This window comes from Saccostrea echinata, unplaced genomic scaffold (genome assembly GCF_033153115.1).
Source record: "Saccostrea echinata isolate AGI-Se365-2 ecotype Australia unplaced genomic scaffold, CSIRO_AGI_Sech_v1 ptg000009l, whole genome shotgun sequence".
Taxonomy (NCBI): Eukaryota; Metazoa; Mollusca; class Bivalvia; order Ostreida; family Ostreidae; genus Saccostrea; species Saccostrea echinata.
The window spans coordinates 11,369,329-11,390,160 of NW_026889758.1; the positions used below are offsets into that span (position 1 = coordinate 11,369,329).

Below are 20,832 nucleotides of genomic sequence, written 5' to 3' on the forward strand. Positions count from 1 at the left end.
GACAACACAATTTTATACAGCTCTACTAACGGAAAGCCAGAATCACAGGAAGGAGATATAGCCATACTACTGTTGTAAAAATGATTTACTATCTGTATCTCTCTTCTTATTAATAACCAACAAATCAAGTCTTCAATTTTAATTTACATGTATGGACGGATGCTGTAAAACCTTCAATATTCAATTACATAAAACAAGAAGTACAGGTACACACAGATTTACATCTGTACATTTTACTTTGTATTAAATACTGTTCCCTAAGATGGTGCAAAGTTCAACAATATATCAAATTGTTGTAAAGGCGAACAATATAGACCACATAAATCAATGAAAGTTTTGAAAATAACTAACAAAGTGGTTGTACATATGTACTTAAATCTTTAAACAAGGCCCTTTGCATTGCAGAAGCCCTGCAACAAGTCTCATGTTAGCAGTCCTAAGGTAGAACTTGATCCCCGAAGTCATTTTCCTCCGTCTGCTCGGTCTGTGTAAACAGTTCTGATGTCACCTCCGTAAACAGCCGATCCCAATCCCAAGGCCGGTCCTCCTAGTGGGAAAAAGATCAACAATTTATATCAGGAATCTCGCTAAATATACAAGGAAATTATACAGAAACAAAAACAGAAATATTTGACATGTATAATAAAGGACCTATATACTCACGGGATAGGCAACTTTCCCATATGTTGCAGGATTTCACAAGTCAGTTTTAAATAAAATATATTTCTTATGCTATCAAATATTTCAGAACAAAACCTTATCGATCAAAAAATTATTGAAGATTTGTTTTGGCACTGTTTAAACTCCTCATCTTAGTACAATTATGTTGTATATTCAGGATCAACAGGTCCCCTGATTATCCGTATTTCTGAGAATTTGCCAGACATTTGATTTCTTTGAGAATTTGATTTCTTTGGTGGTTGTTTGCTTTATATTTATTTTACAATGTATGCTTAAAAATTTATTAAAAATCCATTCCAATAACCAAAAAGAACAGATTACATTTATCAGAAAACAAACTTTTGATGAGAATAAATGTAGTTTGAAAAACTTGTGTGCAATGTTTTGGGCAAATAAACATGGTGCTCAAGGAGTTGTCAACCCTGTCAGAATAAACATCCCTGGTATAATGTACAGAAATGAAAATAATGCCTAAAATCTCCTTTACACAAAAGTGAGGAACTTTGAGAGATTGCTGAACATTCATAAATTCTCAGTGATATCTTAGAATGGTCAAATCAGTAATCGCCATGATCTCTTAATAATCTCCCAGAGATCTCCTTGGTCTCAAAGTTTTCACACTACCTAAAACAGTCTGTCAATCATCACAAAAATAAGAAGTCTCTCAGAGGTCTTTAAAAATACACAAAATGGTTTGAACTTCTAAAAGTAGATATATCTGACAATGACCTGCCTACCCCAAACAATTGTAATTGTACTTTTCTACCAGTCTGTCCATAAGATGTGACTTTTATGCAGAAGATTATATACATTTAATGCAAAAAAATACAACAGTATTCACATAAAAAAGAAAGTAACTGAATATTGTACTCAGAGAACATGCTTTAATGTAATACTCAAAATATATATGATGACACTGAACAACTTCACAAGTTGTCAATTTTAGTCTGGACATTTTTGCCTGTTCATTGGACAGATATCTGTGATAAAAATGCTTGATTTATGACAATTTTCTATCACTCGAGTAACCATACTGCTGAACTTCTCTTGGCAATAATTTTAAAAACAAAACTGATGAAAATTCGAAGATCAGGAGTTTTGGCCTTCAATTTTTAAAGGTTAATTAGGGGGTCAAAAATTGTAAAAATTATGGGTAAATCAGGAAAGTAGGCAGGTCTGTGTGACAGATCTGTGAGAGACTACTGACAGACAAGTTGAGCTTACTGGAGACTACAGTGGAGATCTATGGGAGATCAATGTCTGCTTATGAGATCATTGAAATCAAGACTGGAGTGAAATCTAAGAGACTGCTGTGGCATTATTCTCCATTTTTCATTGCACATTAAGCACACTACAATGGTGTCCAGTCACTTCGTACACAAACCGAGTTGTACACAAACCAACTCGTATACAAAAAGTCAACTCGTACACAAAAACCAGAAGTCAACTCGTACACAACATTTATATACAATCGTTATGATTTAATTTTATACAAATAATGTTTGATAACACAAAGTGTTACTTTTCTTTAAGTTTTTTAAGTTTTTTTCCCTAAATATTTAAATAATTCAACTTCCCTGATAGGATAGGAACATCAAAGACATCAAAGAAGTATTGTTAAACCAACATCCGCGCGGTGGTTTCTTGGATCTGCGAAAAACGCTAATTACGAGATGCTCATAATTCGGTATCCTTTAATTATGAGATACTATATGTATCGAAAACGTCTCCAAGTTTCTTCATTCCTTATACTTCACCATGGTTCGAGAGAGTTGTCTTTCCTGCAGCAAGACGGTAAGTTTTTAAAACTTTTTTCATTTAAATAAGTTTAGATAAGTGCAAGAAAAATGTGTTATACAGTATACCATTAAATTCTTACCATGTATTTAGATCGAATTTACTATCTACACTATATATCTATTTAACATAATAAATTAGGATGCTATAAAATATTATATTCTACATCAACATGCATTACTTGCATAACAGAAAACTTTTTAGAAATATAAAAACTACCTATATCAATTCTGTTGACAATTAGAAACATAATAAATTAGGATGCTATAAAATATTATATTCTTCATCAACATGCATTACTTGCATAACAGAAAACTTTTTAGAAATATAAAAACTACATATATCAATTCTGTTGACAATTAGAAATCCATTTGAATTAAGTTTTTCAACTACATATTTAACAAATAAAATATTTAAATATACAATATAAGAATTATTTAAGATAATTCCGTTTATTTAAGAATTAATGCAAGAATTAAGAATGAATTTGACAATCTTGATTTAGTTAACTCATGTGCCAAAATGTTGATACAATTAGAGAATATGTTATAGTTAAGCAATGTGTCTTTGATGTGTATAGCCAATTAAGATTAAGATAAAAGTTAAGTTAAGTTAAAAATGTACAGAAAACACATTTGTGTACGAGTTGACTTCTCAATTTTTTTGGAAACTATGGCAAATATTACCTTAAATCACATAGGAAAACGTATGTATGAGTTGTGTACCAGTTGACTTCTGGTTTGTATTCGAGTTGACTTTTTTTTGTGTACGAGTTGACTTTTTGTATACGAGTTGGTTTGTGTGCGACTCGGTTTGTGTACGAAGTGACTGCAAATCACTACAATTTCCCTGAATGTTTGCACAAAAGCTGATTTTCTGAGATTTCAGGGATTGCTGAAAGATTGGACATTTATAAGTTTTAAATCACCCAAAGGTTTATCAATAATCTCCATGTGTGTAAAGGAGTCTTAATGAATGAAAAAACTACTCACTTCAAATAGATCAGCGTCAGCTGACAAGGACTTGGTCAGTAACTTTAGGTCAATCTCATTGTCCTGTGGCAGAATTATTAAAAACATTCAGTGCTGCATGACAGTTTTTAAAAAAAAATTCTTTTTTTTCACATTCCATATTAAGCTAACAATAACTCTCTTGCACAAAATTGTTTTTTTTTTTTTTTTTTTTTTTTACATTTTCTGATTTCAACCTGTAACTATTAAGATAAACATCCCATGTAAGATGATATAAGGAAAGAAAATGTACAGTAAAACATGCTTCTACATGCTTGCTTGTAGTGAATTCAGGCTCTTAATAAGGTCATAGATGGTGACTAAAGAATATCATACAGAATGATAAATAATTGCATGTATAAAATTTTCTGAATAGGGATTAAAAACACTTAAGTCAACTGACCAGTGTTAGAAAAGCAGCTTGTTTCTGAAGGTCATGGTCAAGCTCCCGGTACGTAGCCACTCTGTTGACTGCCACACTGAAAGGCAACACAAAATCTTCCTTTATAAATATGAATAAAAACGAGATTCTTTCCTGTTACTTTGACAACTGAGTCCAATCTGTTGAGAAAAAGAAATAAAAGAATTTGCTATTAATTAAAAAAAAAGCCAGTTACTCAGTAAATGTGTTATGGATGATGAAAATAACAGTAAACATGAAGAAATCTACCTACGAACATGACTGGTAGTTCTGTAGAAGGTTTTTAGATATTATTCCTAAGTATTCCTTTGTAAAACTTTGATCACCCAAAGTGGCCCCACCCTATCCCTGGGGAAAATTTAAAATATGAAATGACTCTTCACTTCCTCTAGAAATTAAATCCCCATACACCAATTTTTGTTTCCCTGCAAACCACAAAAATCTGACCCCACAAACATAAGTGATTTACAGTAAATAATGAGTATAAAACAAACAGTTTACTAGAGGACCATTTATTCCATACATATAATTATTACCTGTGACAAGGCATTCCCAAGCATTCTACGATTTTTTTACCCATGACCTTGACCTTAACCTAATTTTCAAAAATTTTCCCATTGATTATAATTTTTGAATGACAGAAGATAGGGCGTTCATATTTGACAAGTGCATTATCTGTGTCAAGAAGTTTCCAAATGTGCTATATTTGACCCTGTGACCTTGACATTCAAATTTGAACTTATTTTCAAAAAATTTATCACTGCTGCTGACTTTTGAAGGAGAAAAGATAGGGTATTCGTATTTGACATGTACACTACCTGTGACAAGACCTTTCCAAATGTATTATGATTTTTAACCTTTTGACCTTGACCTTGAAGTTTGACCTAATTTTCTAAAATTTTAACATTGCCGATTTTTGAATGAGAGAAGATGGGGCATTTATATGTAATGTGCATCACCTATTTCAAAACCTTTCCAAATGTACTCTAGTTTTTGACCTTGTGACCTTGGCCTATAGGTTTCACCTACAGTCTTTACTTTTTCCATTGGTAATATCTTCTGAATGAGAGAAGATAGGACTTTGATATTCTGCATGTATGTTACTTATGACAATAACCTCTTAGAAACGTATATCAATTTTTGACTTCATGATTTTGATCTATAAGTTTAAAAGACACACAAACAAGACAGTTAAAATATGCCATAAAATCGTTGCATCCAAACCACTAAGACACTGAAAGCAGGGGACCATAATTCTTTGAATTAGCTTGTACCAATTTTTTCAACAACTATTTCTACTCTATTCATAGCAATTTAACTTAAAAACCTACTTTGGTGCCATGGCGATCTTTGTTGTCATGTCCTCATCCTGTTGCTCTTCAAGATCAGGAATCACTGGGATATCTAGTAAGGTAATAGCTAGGTTACCTTTACTTAACACTTACTTAGCTCTGCACAGAAGATTCTTTGATAACTGTTATTAACATAACTGAACTAAATATGAACATCATTGTTATAATGTTACATTCTGTGGTACACCAATAAAAGTAAACCTTTGTCAATTTTAAATATTCTAGACAAAGAAACAATGAGGTAGAAAAATTCTGAAGATTGACATTTGAAGTTGCAGGTAAAGCAAAAAATCTTTTGCCTAATGCATTAGTGAAGTATACTCTATGAAGATGTGAACAAATCAATGTATGCTAGATATTTATCATTTAAATTTCTGCATGAGAATTTTTGTACTTTAAATAAGGCCTTTCAATTAATAGTAACCTGTGTCAGAATCTTCCTCTTTATCAGGTGAATGAGGCCTCAATCTCTCACTACAACAATAAAGACATGAAATCAACAATAGGTTCACAATAGGTTCCAATGGAGAAAAATTTATATATTGGAAATTTATCTTACTACAAGAATACAGACATGTAATCAACAGTAAGGTCCAATGGAGGAAAATTTATACATTGTAAATTTATCTTAATACAAGAATACAGACATGTAATCAACAATAGGTTCCAATGGAGAAAAATTATATATCATAAATGCATTTCACCATTAAAAAATATAAGAACCTAGAATTATATTTGTGCAGTATAAACCTTAACAAGTTAAACTTCAAAAACTGAGTTGTCAAAATGTTTACTCTGTAAAAATTCCATACATATGCCAAATTACTGAAACATGCATTTCATGTATCGGCAAGATAAATTTCTATGGTGCACATTTTTATGGTGCAGTCTCATGGTTAAGCAAGGACATCTAGGTAAGTACTTCAATTCTTGGTCTGCTATGAGTGAGGATTGGTGTGTGGTTGTAAAACTAGAGGTCTCATAGAACACTAATTGACACAATATTTATTGACATATTATGTTTTTTCCTAAACTTCTGACAATTTTCAAACACTCAGTTCTTTATATGAAATGCTTTTAATGTCTTGAGAGTAAATTTTTATACTTTTTAAAATTTGTGAAAGAAATTACTCGTAAGCTAAATATTAAAATAAATAAATCATTAAAAGAGTAGTCTAGCACTAAATATGTAATAGGATTGTATCAAAATAATATGCAAGTATATATTCTTCAATTTCATTACACATATATAGATATATGATTCATTTACTTTATGTAATGGTTTTACGACTTGAATAAGTTTAACACATTTGGGTTTCTCTACACTCAAATGATTCTGTGCAGCAAACAAATATTGAGTGAAAATTTGCTCTGTCACTTTTACAAGGGATCACTGCAACAGGCTCACTCGGGATTTACCCAAATAAACGACTGTCAATGTCATCCAGCAAATCACTGTTCAAAAACAAACTCAATGGTAAAGTTCTACACATTAAACAAGCAGTGCATTTCAATTGAAATCAAATTACTGTGTGTACAAATTAAATTATGGCTAGCTATTACATGCATCATGAAGCTGAAAAATATCATTAGCTTTGTCACTGTTCATAAACTTTCTCATCGTCACAAACCACGGTTTTGAGTCCTGATGATAGAGAGAATCAACATGAATCATTTGTGGGTTACCAACGATGAAACATTCTTTACATCAAACTTTCACATTGTTTAAATATGACCAGTGCATGAATAATAACTATCATTAACCAATCTGCATGCAATTCTTAAATATGCAAAAATCAAAACAAATATAAACATCAGAATGATGATAGAAACATATATATGTATTCAAAATTGAAACAGAAACTGCAAATTTTTAATATTTTCATATTGCATTTCGGTGTATGTGAGTAGTGCAAAAATATAAAAGATAATCGTCTCAAATTATATTTGGTAACACAAAAATGAATTATTTTATCATGAATTAGACATTACATTTTAGTATACTTATAATTCATTTTTAAAACAAATTTACTCAAGGCACATTATTGCAAAAGGAAAATTACATTTTACCCTTTATCACAAATGTTAAATAATACTAAAGTCATCTCCTTAAAATGGTAAATGATTCTGTTCATACCCAGAGAGAGTTACAGATTCAAGTTTGAAAAACAGAATACTGATGTCACAGACATAGGACAGATATACAGAACCCAAATCCTAAAATGGATAGATCTGACCATTCCTTTCAAATGATTCTTAACACAGAAATTAAAACATCAAATCAAAGTAGAAGACCCTTCATCAACAACAGAAACTGTAAACATACTTTTTTCAACGTGGGATAAATTTCCACTTTGCATGCTGTCACAATTTGTTACAACATACGTAAGATTCATCGAGGACATATAATGACTATCCAAGAAATCCGAAGATTTTTTTACTAGCGGATTGAATAGAAATTGTGATTTCCCGGAATTATGACCCGTGGAATAAAGTATGTTTTACTTTACAGTATTTGGATGGTGATTATATGTATTTAACTTACATATCTTAATACAAAAGGGGAAAACGGAGGCATATTATATGGGTTATTGTGTATGATAAATAACCTATTAAATCCCATCCTTTTATTTAGAGAGAGCTGAGTATAATTCTTATATGTAAGGTAACAGAGAAAGCTGAAAGCTAGTTGGTGAACTTCTCTCTCTAATTATATAAAGTAGCTGCTTGGTGAGAGATGTTGTAACTGAAGCCTCCACTACAGAGGAGGTGTGCAAGATCAACAGAAAGAAAAATATCTGTAATACATTGCAACATGCAGCTTACTTATTGCCACTGAAAGTAAAAGAAAGGAGAAAACAGTTCAGAATATTATCAAAAACTATCTGGTAGCAAAAATGGATAGCACTGTGGATTCTCTTTTGTAGTTTTATGGGGAAATTGTCACAGTCTTTATAAAGCAAGATTTTTTTCCTCAAGAATTAGTGCTAAAATTTAAAATACATTGAAATAGTACAACCTAACAACAATAATTTTATATGAGACATGTTTTTAATGTAAATACTGTGTACAAACATATGCTGTGTTCTACAAATGTAAAATATAATAATTATCTTACTTCAAACACTACTCTGACTTCTACATAGAGTCATAACAAACTGCACGTCTTCTTATCAATAATACAAACCAGAACAATCTACAGTAATTATGCAAATATGTTATATATACTATACTATCTATTCCTTAGCAACACAATAAGCATCTAGGTTATAGATGTACTCACTCATCAAAGTCAAATCCTTCTCCGAGTTTTCGACTAAAACAAAAATAACAATAACAAAAACTTTAAAAAACAGATCATAATTGTAAATTGAATATGATATAAAAATAACTACAGTGTACAACTGACATAGATCAAAATATGTATTTTCTCTTTGAAAAATAATTCTAACAGAAGTGAACCTTTTCCTGGGATTCTCCTCTCCCCATCCAGAAACCCTGTTTGGCTTTGGAGGTGGTCCACCCTGCAAAAAAACAAAAATAATTTCATTGAATCAAACAATTTAAACAAGACATTTATAGCTAGTGCAGCAAATGATGCAAAGTGCCACTCCCACTGGAACCTCTTAAAGCAAACCTGGGTGAAGAGAAAATTCCGACTGTGCACATTGATCCAAATGATTTTTTCCACATTTACCTCTTGACTCCCAATCCTTTGCAAATTGCATCTCACCACAAACTATGTTCTCACGGTAACAACAAAAATTTCTCAAAAAATAAACACACCTTGATTTAATTGATATTGCAGATAGATAGTATATTAAACATTCTTTGTTAAAAATTTGCACTTTTCGGACTTCATTATGGAAATACAACTAATGCACAAAGTCATGTAATGGCACAGTCTACCCCTTACAAATGTTTAGTGCAGTTGGAAGAGGCAAATATAAGTTAAAAATCAATAGGTTGGTTATCAAGTTATACACAACTGTGCTCTCCCCAACAGTTGCACTGTCAACTTATTACAACAATGCAATTTATAATAAAGCAGTCTTCAAAATAAACTCTTATTAACATGCTTTAAATTTAATTTTGACAAAACTTGAATGCACATTATTGTAGTAAGGTCAGATAAATAAGATTTTGTGAAAATATTAAATGTGTTCATTAATTTCTTTTCATGTTTACCTGGCCATAGGGTTGTGTTGTTTTGTACAGTTTGGAAGTGTCATGTGATATATTATCATTAAAATTGAGGTCTTGCCCTGTCCTGCTATTGGTTAGGTCATTTTGTATACATATGTATATAGCTTAACTGGTCAGTCAGGTGGTAAATTTATTTCATGCAGACCATGCCTTTTACTTTCTACCCAGACCTTAGTCTTGATAGCAGCAAATTAGCTTTCTCTTACTAATTTTACTTATTTTGTTGTTTATTTAATTCTCTATACTTTTGACTATGACATTTAAAGTAAATATATAAAGTTTATCTAAAGCTAAAGACTTGAATAAATTAATTATTTTGCTTGATTAAAATACCAATTGGTTTTAAATAATCTGAATGTTAAAAACTATATTTAATGTATATGCAGCACCTTGAACTGTTTTACATTATTTTGATGACTAGGTGCTGGGTTACCATATGATTTGACGTAAATTCAGTAATTTAAAAGCCCCCAAACACATTGTCTTTGATAAGAACATGTATTATATATTTTATTTATTTTTTATTACTTTGAATTGGCTATAAGGTGTGTTTGACAAATATTTTTGATCTACCAAGCTTAATTACCGAAATCCATTTTTATTTCTATTTTTATGTTTTATCTGTAAAGTCCTATGAATATGTTCAGTTGAAATTAAGAGTTATTGCCCTTTATTCAGAGTGCTGTACTGTACTTATCATGAAGGAAAGCATAATATTGATCATTATGTCACACCATTATATTTCATGTGATATATGTGTGTTTATGTTTGTAATTACTTGCTTTGCAGATTTATATGTATTTATAATTCCAATTTTAAGGCTCAATCCAGATGATTACTTAAATAAACATGTGAACTGTCACAGCATCTTTATTCTTATTAGACCTTTAAAATTATTCTAACATATATTCACTTAACAACCATTGAAATAATACAGCATAAAATGTAGTGATTACCTCATCTTCATCTCTTGGTTGAGATCGTGTGGGTTTTGGGGAATCTGCAGGGCTTTCAAAGGCTGGGGCATCCGGAGGATTCCTCGGATTTGAAACACCTGCTCTTCGACCTCGTTTTACATCCTGAAATGCCATGAAATAAGAGACATATTGTTATTCAAATTATGTCTCTGATGAAATTAATGTTTATAAAATTATTGATGCAACAATGGCTGTAGACAGGTAGATGGAAGGATCAACTAACCTAATTCAATGTTCAATTAAAAACGCAACATAAGTTAGTAACATTAAACAATAGATGTATATGACTGCTAGCACATAATACGAGTATAATCTGTATATGCATAATTTCATGTTTAAGAGTGTATTATTAAAGCCATGAGAGTTTATATAGTTATAAGAAATGCCAACGTTACCCTTGAAGGTTTAGCAGCAGAATCAAAATCCAGTTCATCATCCATCGTCAAGAAAGATTATTATTTTTTAGCTCTGTAAATTAAAAAAAAAACTTTACTATTATAGTATCTATTTTGTGTTACTACATAACAAGTATCACCCAAAAGAATGTTACCGGAAATAAATGTGTTAACATACCAAAAGAACCAAGGCTTATCGTTAGCCAAAATCCGAGATAGTCATAATCAATTTTTGTATAATCTGACGTAAAAACAGTTTCAAAATAAATCATTATAAAATTCTGAATGAAAATCATAAACATAATAGCAATTTTTATGCCGAAATATTGATTTTATAAGCGACCGTAAAACACAATAGAGACACGGAGGGAGGATGTCAACCTGATAATCTGGAACAATCTCTACTATTTATCTAAATCAAGAGAGAGAGAGAGAGAGAGAGAGAGAGAGCATACAAAGGGAAAAAGTGTTTTTTGGGGAGGGGGGGTTGCAGCCGAACTCCACTGTTCCAAGAATTGTACTATATATAATTATATTCTATTTTTATCCCTATTGCTCTTAATTAATAATTAATTTTCTCTATCAGTGAAAAAAGACGCTTACTTTTAAAATTAACAACTGAAAAAGAAATTGTCAATCTATCAAAAGACCACCACGGGATATATTTAATTCATTAGAAGTGTACTACAGTAGTAGGATTAAAGGTGTTTAATTACTTACCCGCCAGATTAGGGGGTCGTTGTCACGGTGACGCAAGACAATAGCGTGAGGTCACAGTAGGAACTATACATTATTTCCTCACTATCAGCTGGCTTTATTTTAAATCACATTTTTTTAGATTTGGGTGACCAAAATGTAATTTACTGAGAGGAAAAAAATATTTCGTTTTCTGTCTCTTGTGCTTGTCCCACTTGTGTATTCTCTGCCTCAAAGAAAACTCAGGAGAAATTATGGAAACTCCTGCCGAAAGACGGATGAGGTTGTATGGACCCTCCCGAAACCTTAAGGTCCAGGAAATTCGAGAAAAACTATCAAAAAGCTGTGTCCTTAAAGATGGAGAATATAACTTCACCGCGAACAAGCTCAAAGATGGGATATTTGACACAAGTTACGGGCGGGACTTTCCTGTGAGTGTATATCTCATTAATTATAAGTTTCTTTAATCCATTTCTGGACTTTGTATAGTAGAATTATTGATAGACACTTTTGAAAATCAATGATCTTACAGTGTAACAATTTTAGTTGCTAAAACCTGAATATAGAACATCTGTAGAAGTGAATGCAATTAGTTCGTAAAAAGGATTCTAACTTGATTTTAACTATTTAACCTGACATATAATATTATGATAATATTTTTTTTTTTTTCAAATAAAAATGAAAATTCTCATTCAATGAATAAAATTTATAATACAGTTCTCGACTGTTTGGTGAATATGAAAAATAATCCATCGACACGGACTTAAAATACTTGTAATGAACGACAAATGAGTTCTTTAATCAGTTTAAAATACATTCATTGAGTCGATCTGGGCTGGAAAAGGGATATAGATTAAATATATACAGCGTGAAACACAATCTTATCAAAGAAAACCTGCAGTTGGTTTGTGGTAGAAATAACACATACACAATGGACGTTTTTCCGGAACATTGGATATCGTTCATTAATCAAAGATCATTTACTACAACCATCGATAAAGCGGACAGGATTTGCAATCTTGACTATTTTGAACACAGTTTGAGTAAATTAAGTGGGTGCGAAACAGACATAATAATTAATAATTTCAAAATTATTATGTGCAGTACTTTTGCAATGCTTTTATGTTTTTTATGTAAATCGTGCATGAATGAAGTATACTGAACTTATTAAAATTGAAAAACAGTTGATTATTACTGTAATATTGTCTTTGAAAGCGGGAGGGGGCATTATTGAGAGAACACCATCTATTACGTAAAATAAACATATAGGTGTCTTTTCTGTAGCCAAAGAGCCAAAACACGGTACGTTACAATCGATAAAAGAATTATGTTTGTGTCGTTTTTTGTACATAAAATTTGAATCATGCAATATCATCCATGCTTTTCAAAATAGTTTCAGAGTAGTTTTTGAGTGTTGCACAATTGGGGAAATGATATGGACCATTTGTACAATTTGCACACTTCATATGACTCATTTTCTGTCCGAGACAGGTTCATATAGTGCATGGATAACCCTTCTTCCACGCATGCAATATACTAGTATATAATTTCTTGCTTATCTTTACAATAAGTAAAATTTCTTGATTATTTTGAACATATTCCTTTAATTATTGGTAACAAGTTCTTACAACCTACCGGTTTCTCTCGTTGAAAAATACAGCAAGGAAACGAGGGAGGTAAAAAGACATACAATGGGAAAGGGGACCTGGTACTTGCGATTTTTTTTTATTTATTTTATTTTATTTTTTTTGATACATTAACGCATTTTTGTGGATAAAAATTAGACAGATGAGTTTTAACTGATAGTACCAAATGTAATTAAAACATTATTATTTATTCTTCATGTTTGTTTGTGAGTCAGTCTGTGGTAATGATTCTGTACCAATATCATTATACAGGGTGCATCTCTGGATCCAACAGCCCTACAGGAGCAACATGGACAGGTAAGTCGTATGTGTAAAATATACCTGCTGCTTGCATGTACCAAAAGATGAATCCACAATGTCAGTGAATTATATAACTATCATAAAATTTTACAGTTGGATCATCATTTCTATCTTGGAAACGACAGCGGAGGTCTGGTTCCCACGGAGACGTACCAACAAAGTACGACCAAGTCTGACTTCACAGAGCAGTCCTATAGTAAGGTATACACGCAAATATCCGCATCCTGTAGTTACGTAAATATAAACGAAGAGTAAATTAAAAAAATACAAACGCACAGAGCAGTAAGGTATATAAAAACACACACACAATGTATACACACTTACAAGTATATACAAACAGAAAAACATACAGGGCAGTAAGGTATAAACAAAGGAAAAAACATGCAGAGTTGTAAGGTATATACAAACAAACACATAGAACAGTAAGGTACTATTTATATACAGACAGACATACACATGAAGCAGTAAGGTATATACAAACAAACACACAGAGCAGTAAGGTATATACAAACAGACAAACACACAGAGCAGTAAGGTATATACAAACAGACATACACACAGAGTAGTAAGGTATATACAAACAGACAAACACACAGAGCAGTAAGGTATATACAAACAGACATAAACACAGAACAGTTAGGTATATACAAACAGACCTACACACAGAGCAGTAAGGTATATACAAACAGACAAACACACAGAGTGGTAAGGTATATACAAACAGACAAACACACAGAGCAGTAAGGTATATACAAACAGACATACACACAGAGTAGTAAGGTACTATTTATATACAAACAGAGATACACATGAAGCAGTAAGGTATACATGTATATACAAACATACAGAGTAGTAAGGTATATACAAACACACAGCAGTAAGATATATACAAACAGACAAACACACAGAACAGTAAGGTATATACAAACAGACATACACACAGAGTAGTAAGGTACTATTTATATACAAACAGAGATACACATGAAGCAGTAAGGTATATATATATACAAACATACAGAGTAGTAAGGTATATACAAACACACAGAGCAGTAAGGTATATACAAGCACACAGAACAATAAGGTATATACAAACACACAGAGTTAACAAAAACAACGTCACTTAATAAACACTATAGTGAGATACAAATATATAGATATACATACAAAGCTATAGAAATCATGCATACATTAGGGCAAATACACACACTCACACACACCCACATGAAGAAAGAGATATTCTACAATTAGACAAATGCATCCTCTCATAAAGAGCAGTCCTTTGGTAAGTCCCAAAGGGGAAAGGGACAGCCATTAATTTCGGGTTACTATAGCAACGTGCTGCTGAAATAGGTAACATAACCTTCTCCTGTTTCAAAATACATGAGTAAAAAAATCTAGTTTAAATATAACACAAGGTCAATAGTCTTTATACATGTATATGAAAATCCCTTTGTTTAACTCAGTTGCTGGTGTTTTTAAAAACTTTGATTCAACCAGATATTCTAATAACAAAATATTCACCTTAGCTATGTAAAAATATGACTAGATGAGTAATGTATGCATATTTTACCTATTTGTATATACAATAAATGAACAAATTTGAGGATCTGAAATAAAATATATTAAAGGTACTGCTGGGCTATAATACATGTAATTCACTGGAACAACACTGCCCCGGCCCCGCCCCCTTCTTAGAAATATAATTTTGTCGGGTACACAGGATGCGAGGCGGATCCGACATAAGTACACATCAGTGCAATGTTTAAAATCACTATAGCCTTCTTAAATTTGAAAACAGATCATCATGTTAGTATTGGAGTATAAGTAGACAAATGTAACACTTACGGAGATTAACAAAGACAGACGTACAATTAATAGTCATGCACTCATTAGCAATTGAAAACTGTTAATATTGAAAGGCACTAAAAATAAATGTACAGTATACCTGTTGTTGTCACTAACTATGAAACGATAACAGGCTATTATTACTATAGCTTAGTATAAACACTGTAGACAACACAGTGACAACACTAGTGGGTATGAAACAGAGAACTCTCAAAAATCTTCCAATTTATGCGAACTCTGTCAGACAAACATCTCGGAAATATGCCGATTCTTTTTTTTTTCCAAAACCTAAAATTAGCTCAAAATGCGTAGGCAGTTAAAATATTCCATGCAGCGACAGTTGACAATTTCTTTGCACTTTGCTTTCGAACGTTATAATTTTTTTATAATTCCTATGGGCGATCTCCAGAAATGTCCGTGGCACACACGAAATGTGTCAATATTACAATTTTTGACTTCTGACGAAGAAAAATTGGTCCCCTGATATTGAACCATTAAAGTTAATGCTATTTTTTCTCATATAAATGCCATTAATGAGATGATAAGGCGGCATTTATATTTGGAGAGGTATATGTTTCAGCTATTCCGAGTTTTCTCTCTGTGTAGAGTCCACCTTACATGCGAAACCTGTCTGTCCATTCACAAAAACATACAGACCAGGAATAAAAAAAACACACTCTATACTTTGTTCTCGAATCAATACATAATTACACGCAATATGCGAAGTATATTCTTATCTGTCAATATGCAACACATTTTCGAGAAATGTAAAAAGGAAATAAATATATTCAAAATCTTACATTATAAACAAAATATTCCTGGAATATTCTTGTATAGGTGTTCAAAACAAGGGGAAGATAGAAATGAATTGGCCTGATTTTTGAAATATTCATTTTGTTTCATTTTTAGCCCAAAACTCTTCAAGATCCAGGTATCATTAACTGGCCGGTAAGTAAAATTATTCCCAGAACAAGTCATAGAAAAAGAATAATCTAAAAATTTACATGTTTTAAAATACTTCTACTTAATAGTTTGTAAGAGTCTTTTATATCATTCAATTTTTAACACTCGTGTAAATTTCATGTGCTCAAATACTAGAAATCGAATTGAAAACAAACATAATGAATTTTCAGGATATGGCTCCTCGATATATGGTCAGCAGAAAAATGGCGGACTCGGAGTACAAGTCGTCTTATATACCAGATGTAAGTATTTATACACCGATAGCAAAGTTTCAATTCAATTCTGCTTTTTCCAATTAAAATCACACATTACATGTATAGATATGTGAGGTTGAATTTTAACTTCAAAGTCGGCGCCAAATGAAAGACAACTCTTTAAAATATATACATGTAATGCATTAATGAATAAGAAACTGAAAGTGAAACTTGTATAAAATCCTAATTTTTTTTTTTATAAATACTTGTAGATACGAGATAATCCGTTGGCTCCATTGTACCCTCGGGTCAACACTTCTAAACTTAAACTTCCCCTGGACCCTGAGAAATTCTGGAGACAAAGGGGCACGAACATAAAGCTCGGCAGCGATGTCCCACAGTAAGACGAATTAGTATTATCCTGATCATACATAAACTCACAGTGATTAAGCTACTCATCTGATCATACATAAACTCAGAGTGATTAAGCTACTCGCAAGGTCATACATAAACTCACGGTGATTAAGCTACTCACCTGATCATACATAAACTCACAGTGATTAAACTACTCACTTGATCATACATAAACTCACAGTGATTAAGCTACTCGCATGATCATACATAAACTCACGGTGATTGACAATTAACACTGTCTGTTATATTGAAAACTACCGTGGACTTTTCGTTCTTTGCCCTGCATGGGTTGTGTTATTAAATATGTAGCAATTTTATGTTATATGTAGACTGTTCAGTGAGCACCAGAGGGTCTACGGAGTGGGTCGTGAAGGGGCCCCAGACGGATTTATCAGAGAAAAGGGGAACATGGGGAAAGAAGTCAGCAAAAAGATGAAGGATATGGAAAAATATTCCAATGTGTTTCGGACCGGTGATTACAACGGAATTGGTAAGGCTTTTTTATATCCATGTATCGCTTATAAATTAACAATAACTGCTATATTGGCGAGCGCTCAGCCACTAACTGTTATTGTCCCATCTTCCTATGGTTTTCTGAAGAAATGAAGAAAATATTTAGTATTTTAATATAAATGTTTGTTCTGTCAACCTTGCCTCTAATCAATAAATAAAACAAAAAGGAAACACACACCGAATCACATTGTGGAAAAACAGAATCCTGAAACGTAAGATGTTTGTCCCCTAACCTATTGAAAATGTCAAAAATACTTTAAAGTATCTCTACATGTATCAGCCAGCCCACAAAGAGGAAGCTTGGTAATGCTAAGTTAACGGCGTCTGATTTGATCTCTTTATTTTCATTTCATTTCTTTGGATTTTTTTCAGTTGGGAATTTTCAGACGACAGTGAATGATGAGTTTGGACCGCGAACCTTGCCCCCAGCTGAGCACGCGGCTCGGGCCCTGAAAGCCTCGCAGTAAGTTCACTTCCGCGTGTAACGTCAAAAACAATCGATTTATTTTCTAAGTTAAGCAAGTTCTCTTTATAAATAGATATAAAGAAAAAATCCACGCTGGAGATGATACAGATCGGAACCGGGGGGGGGGGGGGGGGGGGGGGCTAGCCATTACCCACTGACATAATATAAGCATTACCAATTGTGGCATAGCCCTCAAATGTTTTTTGTTAGTTTAGCGTCCCCCCTTTCAATTTGCTTCAGACGACTTTGGTACTAATTGTAAAATGGAGGAAAGTAAACCTGAAGCTTATCTCTTTAATAGGATTAAGTCCGAGAAAGGAAAGAAAGAAGATTCAGAAGACAGCGGCGTAGAGAGTTCTACGTCATCGTCCTCGCTGCCTGATGATCATACTCGTGTCAATCACCTAGCGGCACATGCCCGGCAGACGACAGTTCCAAAAGTGTTCAAAGGTTCTTAAGTTTTTTTTTTTTTTATATAAATGCATTTATAAAGTAACAAAAGCTGAGTAGATATATATCTAGATGAAGGGTCTTACACCACTTTTAACAAATAAAAGTGCAGCACAAATGTATACAGCTTTAAACTGAGTACATGTATACGGCCCCAGCCGGTATAATGGAGGCCGAAATAAATAATGCATCGGGGTTTTCTTTAACGAAAGTAATTATCTTTTCACATTCTGACAGGCCATTTTGTTTCTTCTTACAGACGCTTCAGACGAACGCACCTATCAGACGTCAGCGCATTTTCAGGTATAAAAGCATTTCCTTGGTTATATTTCAAGAAGCATGCACTGGAGAATTGTACATATGCACGTTTTAAGTTAAAAATTACTTTTATTTGCAGTTTGGATCTGACCCGAACACGATTCACACGGTATACGGAAAGGATTTTGCTCCCGGATCGATGGCATCAAGAGGGCCGCCGCAGAAATGTCTTGTGCCAGACGCTGGACGAGTAAGTTCAAAATACAAGCGCACATTTATAGTATCACTCTGAGTTAACTCAGTAATAAAAAAAATATTTTTCAACTTTACTTTCCACTGCAGTTGCTTCAGAACGACCCCGCATATGCACCAATGATGTCGACATCAAACCAGACGGACTTCAGTTACACTCCTGCAGTTCCCACCCTGGTATGTTGCTAATGGGTGTTTGTAATCTCAAAACGGTTTACGACCGAGTACAATTTCTCTGTGATAGTGTTAAGGTGCTTTAGTCTCCGCTTACAATCATAACAAGACGTCAATATTTGAGGAAACTTTGAATTTTAGAATGCTGATGGTCTGACTCAAATGGAAGTAAACATTCAGCGGCGTCAAACTGATAACGTCATCTTCAGCTTCGATCGATCACGTCATACATCTGATCGGCAAATATCATGTAAGAAACAAAATATCTGGTTTTCTTGTACATATCTCATAATGTAGAGAAACAAGTCAAACTAAATGCATGACTTGCTCTCTGGTTTCAGTGGCTCACACCGATTACCAAGGTCCACCAGCTGGGTATCGACCAATGCAGCCCATGTCCAGACCGGAAGTAGAGTTTGATTATCTAACTCCCAACGATGCCCTTCCCTATCCTCCCTTTGAAAACCGCACGTCGGAAGCCAAGGTAAAATAATTAATATTTAACATAATTACTAAGGCTGGTAATGATGTGCATCAAACAATGCTCATGAATTTTTTCCCTTTAAGAACAACTATATCGGAACCTTCATGTCTGGTGGACACGCTCTAGATCGACGTCATGCTAAGAATTCGCTCTGCAAGTCCCGTCTAGAAGACGGAAGGAGCACACACTTCACAGTAGGCTATAACCCCATGGACTTCTCCTCAGAAACGCAAATGAAATTCAAAGGGGACAAAAAGAATGATGCGCTCCTGGCACCAGCAGGGAAAACTGAAAAGAACGCGTCAGTAAAGTTTAAGCACGTTTCAATGAGTGAGAATACCCAGGATCTAAAAGCGGCGGATCCATATGTTGTCAGTAAGCAGGAGAGTTTAATGGCTCGTGCAGCTCACCGGGATCCGCTCACCGAACATGCGTTTACGACCTCTGTGATGAAGGCAGATTACCCATCATTAGATAGAAGAGGGTGGGTAGACAAATAGTAATCAAGTATAGGCAACCATCTTTATTATAGTGTAACTAGTACTATTGATTCATATTATTTTATTCAAATTCTTAACAATTATGCCATTCGGACAATGTTTTAAGTTATACTGGGTAATAAGACACGATTTTTAATAGCTTTTGTCCAGTTTAATCGTAACAGTAATCAGCATACAGAAGAGCACGATCTTGATGCTTGTATTGAAGTAACATTGTCGTGCAATACACTAATGCATATGGTAAACGTGGTATGATTTCAAAAAGTTTTCCCTTTTTTATACAGACTTACAGAGGCCCAGTTAAGGATGGTCCAGGACACAAACCAAAAGATGGGGAAAGAGATCGCCAGCTCGCACCTGTTCCATACGGACAACTCCGGAAGTAAGTACATAATACTCTCGAACATTTTGAAAACATTACTCCAAAATAATTATATTTGTATATCCAAATTAAGAAGTCGAAAATTCACGAAAAAAATAAATATTTATGAAGTATTTTGCAAAAGAATTTGCTTATAATGCATATGTTTGTAATTACTGAACTTTACTTTTAGGAAACAATTTTATAACCACTGCTATGGATGATTATATAAAACCGGAGTCCATGACGGGAGGTAAATCAAAGCACACGTCCATATGTATACAGGCATTATGAAAAAGATGTTTCATAATATTACTAATTCAATAATGATTTTCTCTTCCTTTTCAGGTCGAAAGCTCCTTGCTGCTCGTTAAGGACATTTTCTTGTTAAAAAATTATGGATTTTTTTTTTATATCTAAGAATTTTGGAAACTTTGTTATCGTCATTTTTATTGTGGGAGGTTAACTGTTGATAGT

The 20,832-nt window shown here is 33.1% G+C and overlaps 2 protein-coding genes across 3 annotated transcripts; one reads left to right on the forward strand and one right to left on the reverse strand.

Moving 5' to 3' along the window:
- Nucleotides 1-124: 124 nt before the first annotated feature.
- LOC133181771 (intraflagellar transport protein 43 homolog A-like) lies at nt 125-10,945 on the reverse strand. 2 transcript variants are annotated; one of them, XM_061316360.1, is made up of 10 exons: nt 10,840-10,945; nt 10,424-10,546; nt 8,724-8,785; nt 8,545-8,577; nt 6,681-6,716; nt 5,686-5,735; nt 5,241-5,313; nt 3,892-3,967; nt 3,471-3,533; nt 125-547 (listed from the first exon to the last, which is right to left on the reverse strand). In XM_061316360.1, the coding sequence occupies exons 1-10, from the start codon at nt 10,882-10,884 to the stop codon at nt 437-439; spliced, it is 672 nt and encodes a 223-aa protein (XP_061172344.1). In that variant the 5' UTR covers nt 10,885-10,945; the 3' UTR covers nt 125-436. The 2 variants fall into 2 exon arrangements, with proteins under 2 accessions (XP_061172344.1, XP_061172343.1); XM_061316359.1 differs by lacking the exon at nt 6,681-6,716.
- A 711-nt stretch (nt 10,946-11,656) lies between these two features.
- On the forward strand, nt 11,657-20,832 carry LOC133183298 (uncharacterized). Its single transcript, XM_061318259.1, has 18 exons — nt 11,657-11,966; nt 13,434-13,478; nt 13,575-13,682; nt 16,236-16,274; nt 16,460-16,531; nt 16,756-16,883; nt 17,227-17,387; nt 17,783-17,873; nt 18,178-18,326; nt 18,586-18,629; nt 18,724-18,834; nt 18,927-19,013; nt 19,152-19,260; nt 19,352-19,494; nt 19,578-19,978; nt 20,279-20,376; nt 20,549-20,608; nt 20,704-20,832. Exons 1-18 carry the CDS (start codon nt 11,790-11,792, stop codon nt 20,727-20,729), a joined length of 2,049 nt encoding a protein of 682 aa, XP_061174243.1. The 5' UTR covers nt 11,657-11,789; the 3' UTR covers nt 20,730-20,832.

Coding starts and splice junctions, on each gene's coding strand:
- LOC133181771 (XM_061316360.1), bottom strand. CDS start 10,884: ATGGATGATGAACTGGATTTTGATTCTGCTGCTAAACCTTCAAGG. Junction 10,547..10,839: donor CTGCTGCTAAACCTTCAAGG/GTAACGTTGGCA, acceptor ATGGCATTTCAG/GATGTAAAACGAGGTCGAAG. Junction 5,736..6,680: donor ATTGACAGTCGTTTATTTGG/GTAAATCCCGAG, acceptor TTATTGTTGTAG/TGAGAGATTGAGGCCTCATT.
- LOC133183298 (XM_061318259.1), top strand. CDS start 11,790: ATGGAAACTCCTGCCGAAAGACGGATGAGGTTGTATGGACCCTCCCGA. Junction 13,479..13,574: donor TACAGGAGCAACATGGACAG/GTAAGTCGTATG, acceptor AAAATTTTACAG/TTGGATCATCATTTCTATCT. Junction 18,835..18,926: donor TTGTGCCAGACGCTGGACGA/GTAAGTTCAAAA, acceptor TTTCCACTGCAG/TTGCTTCAGAACGACCCCGC.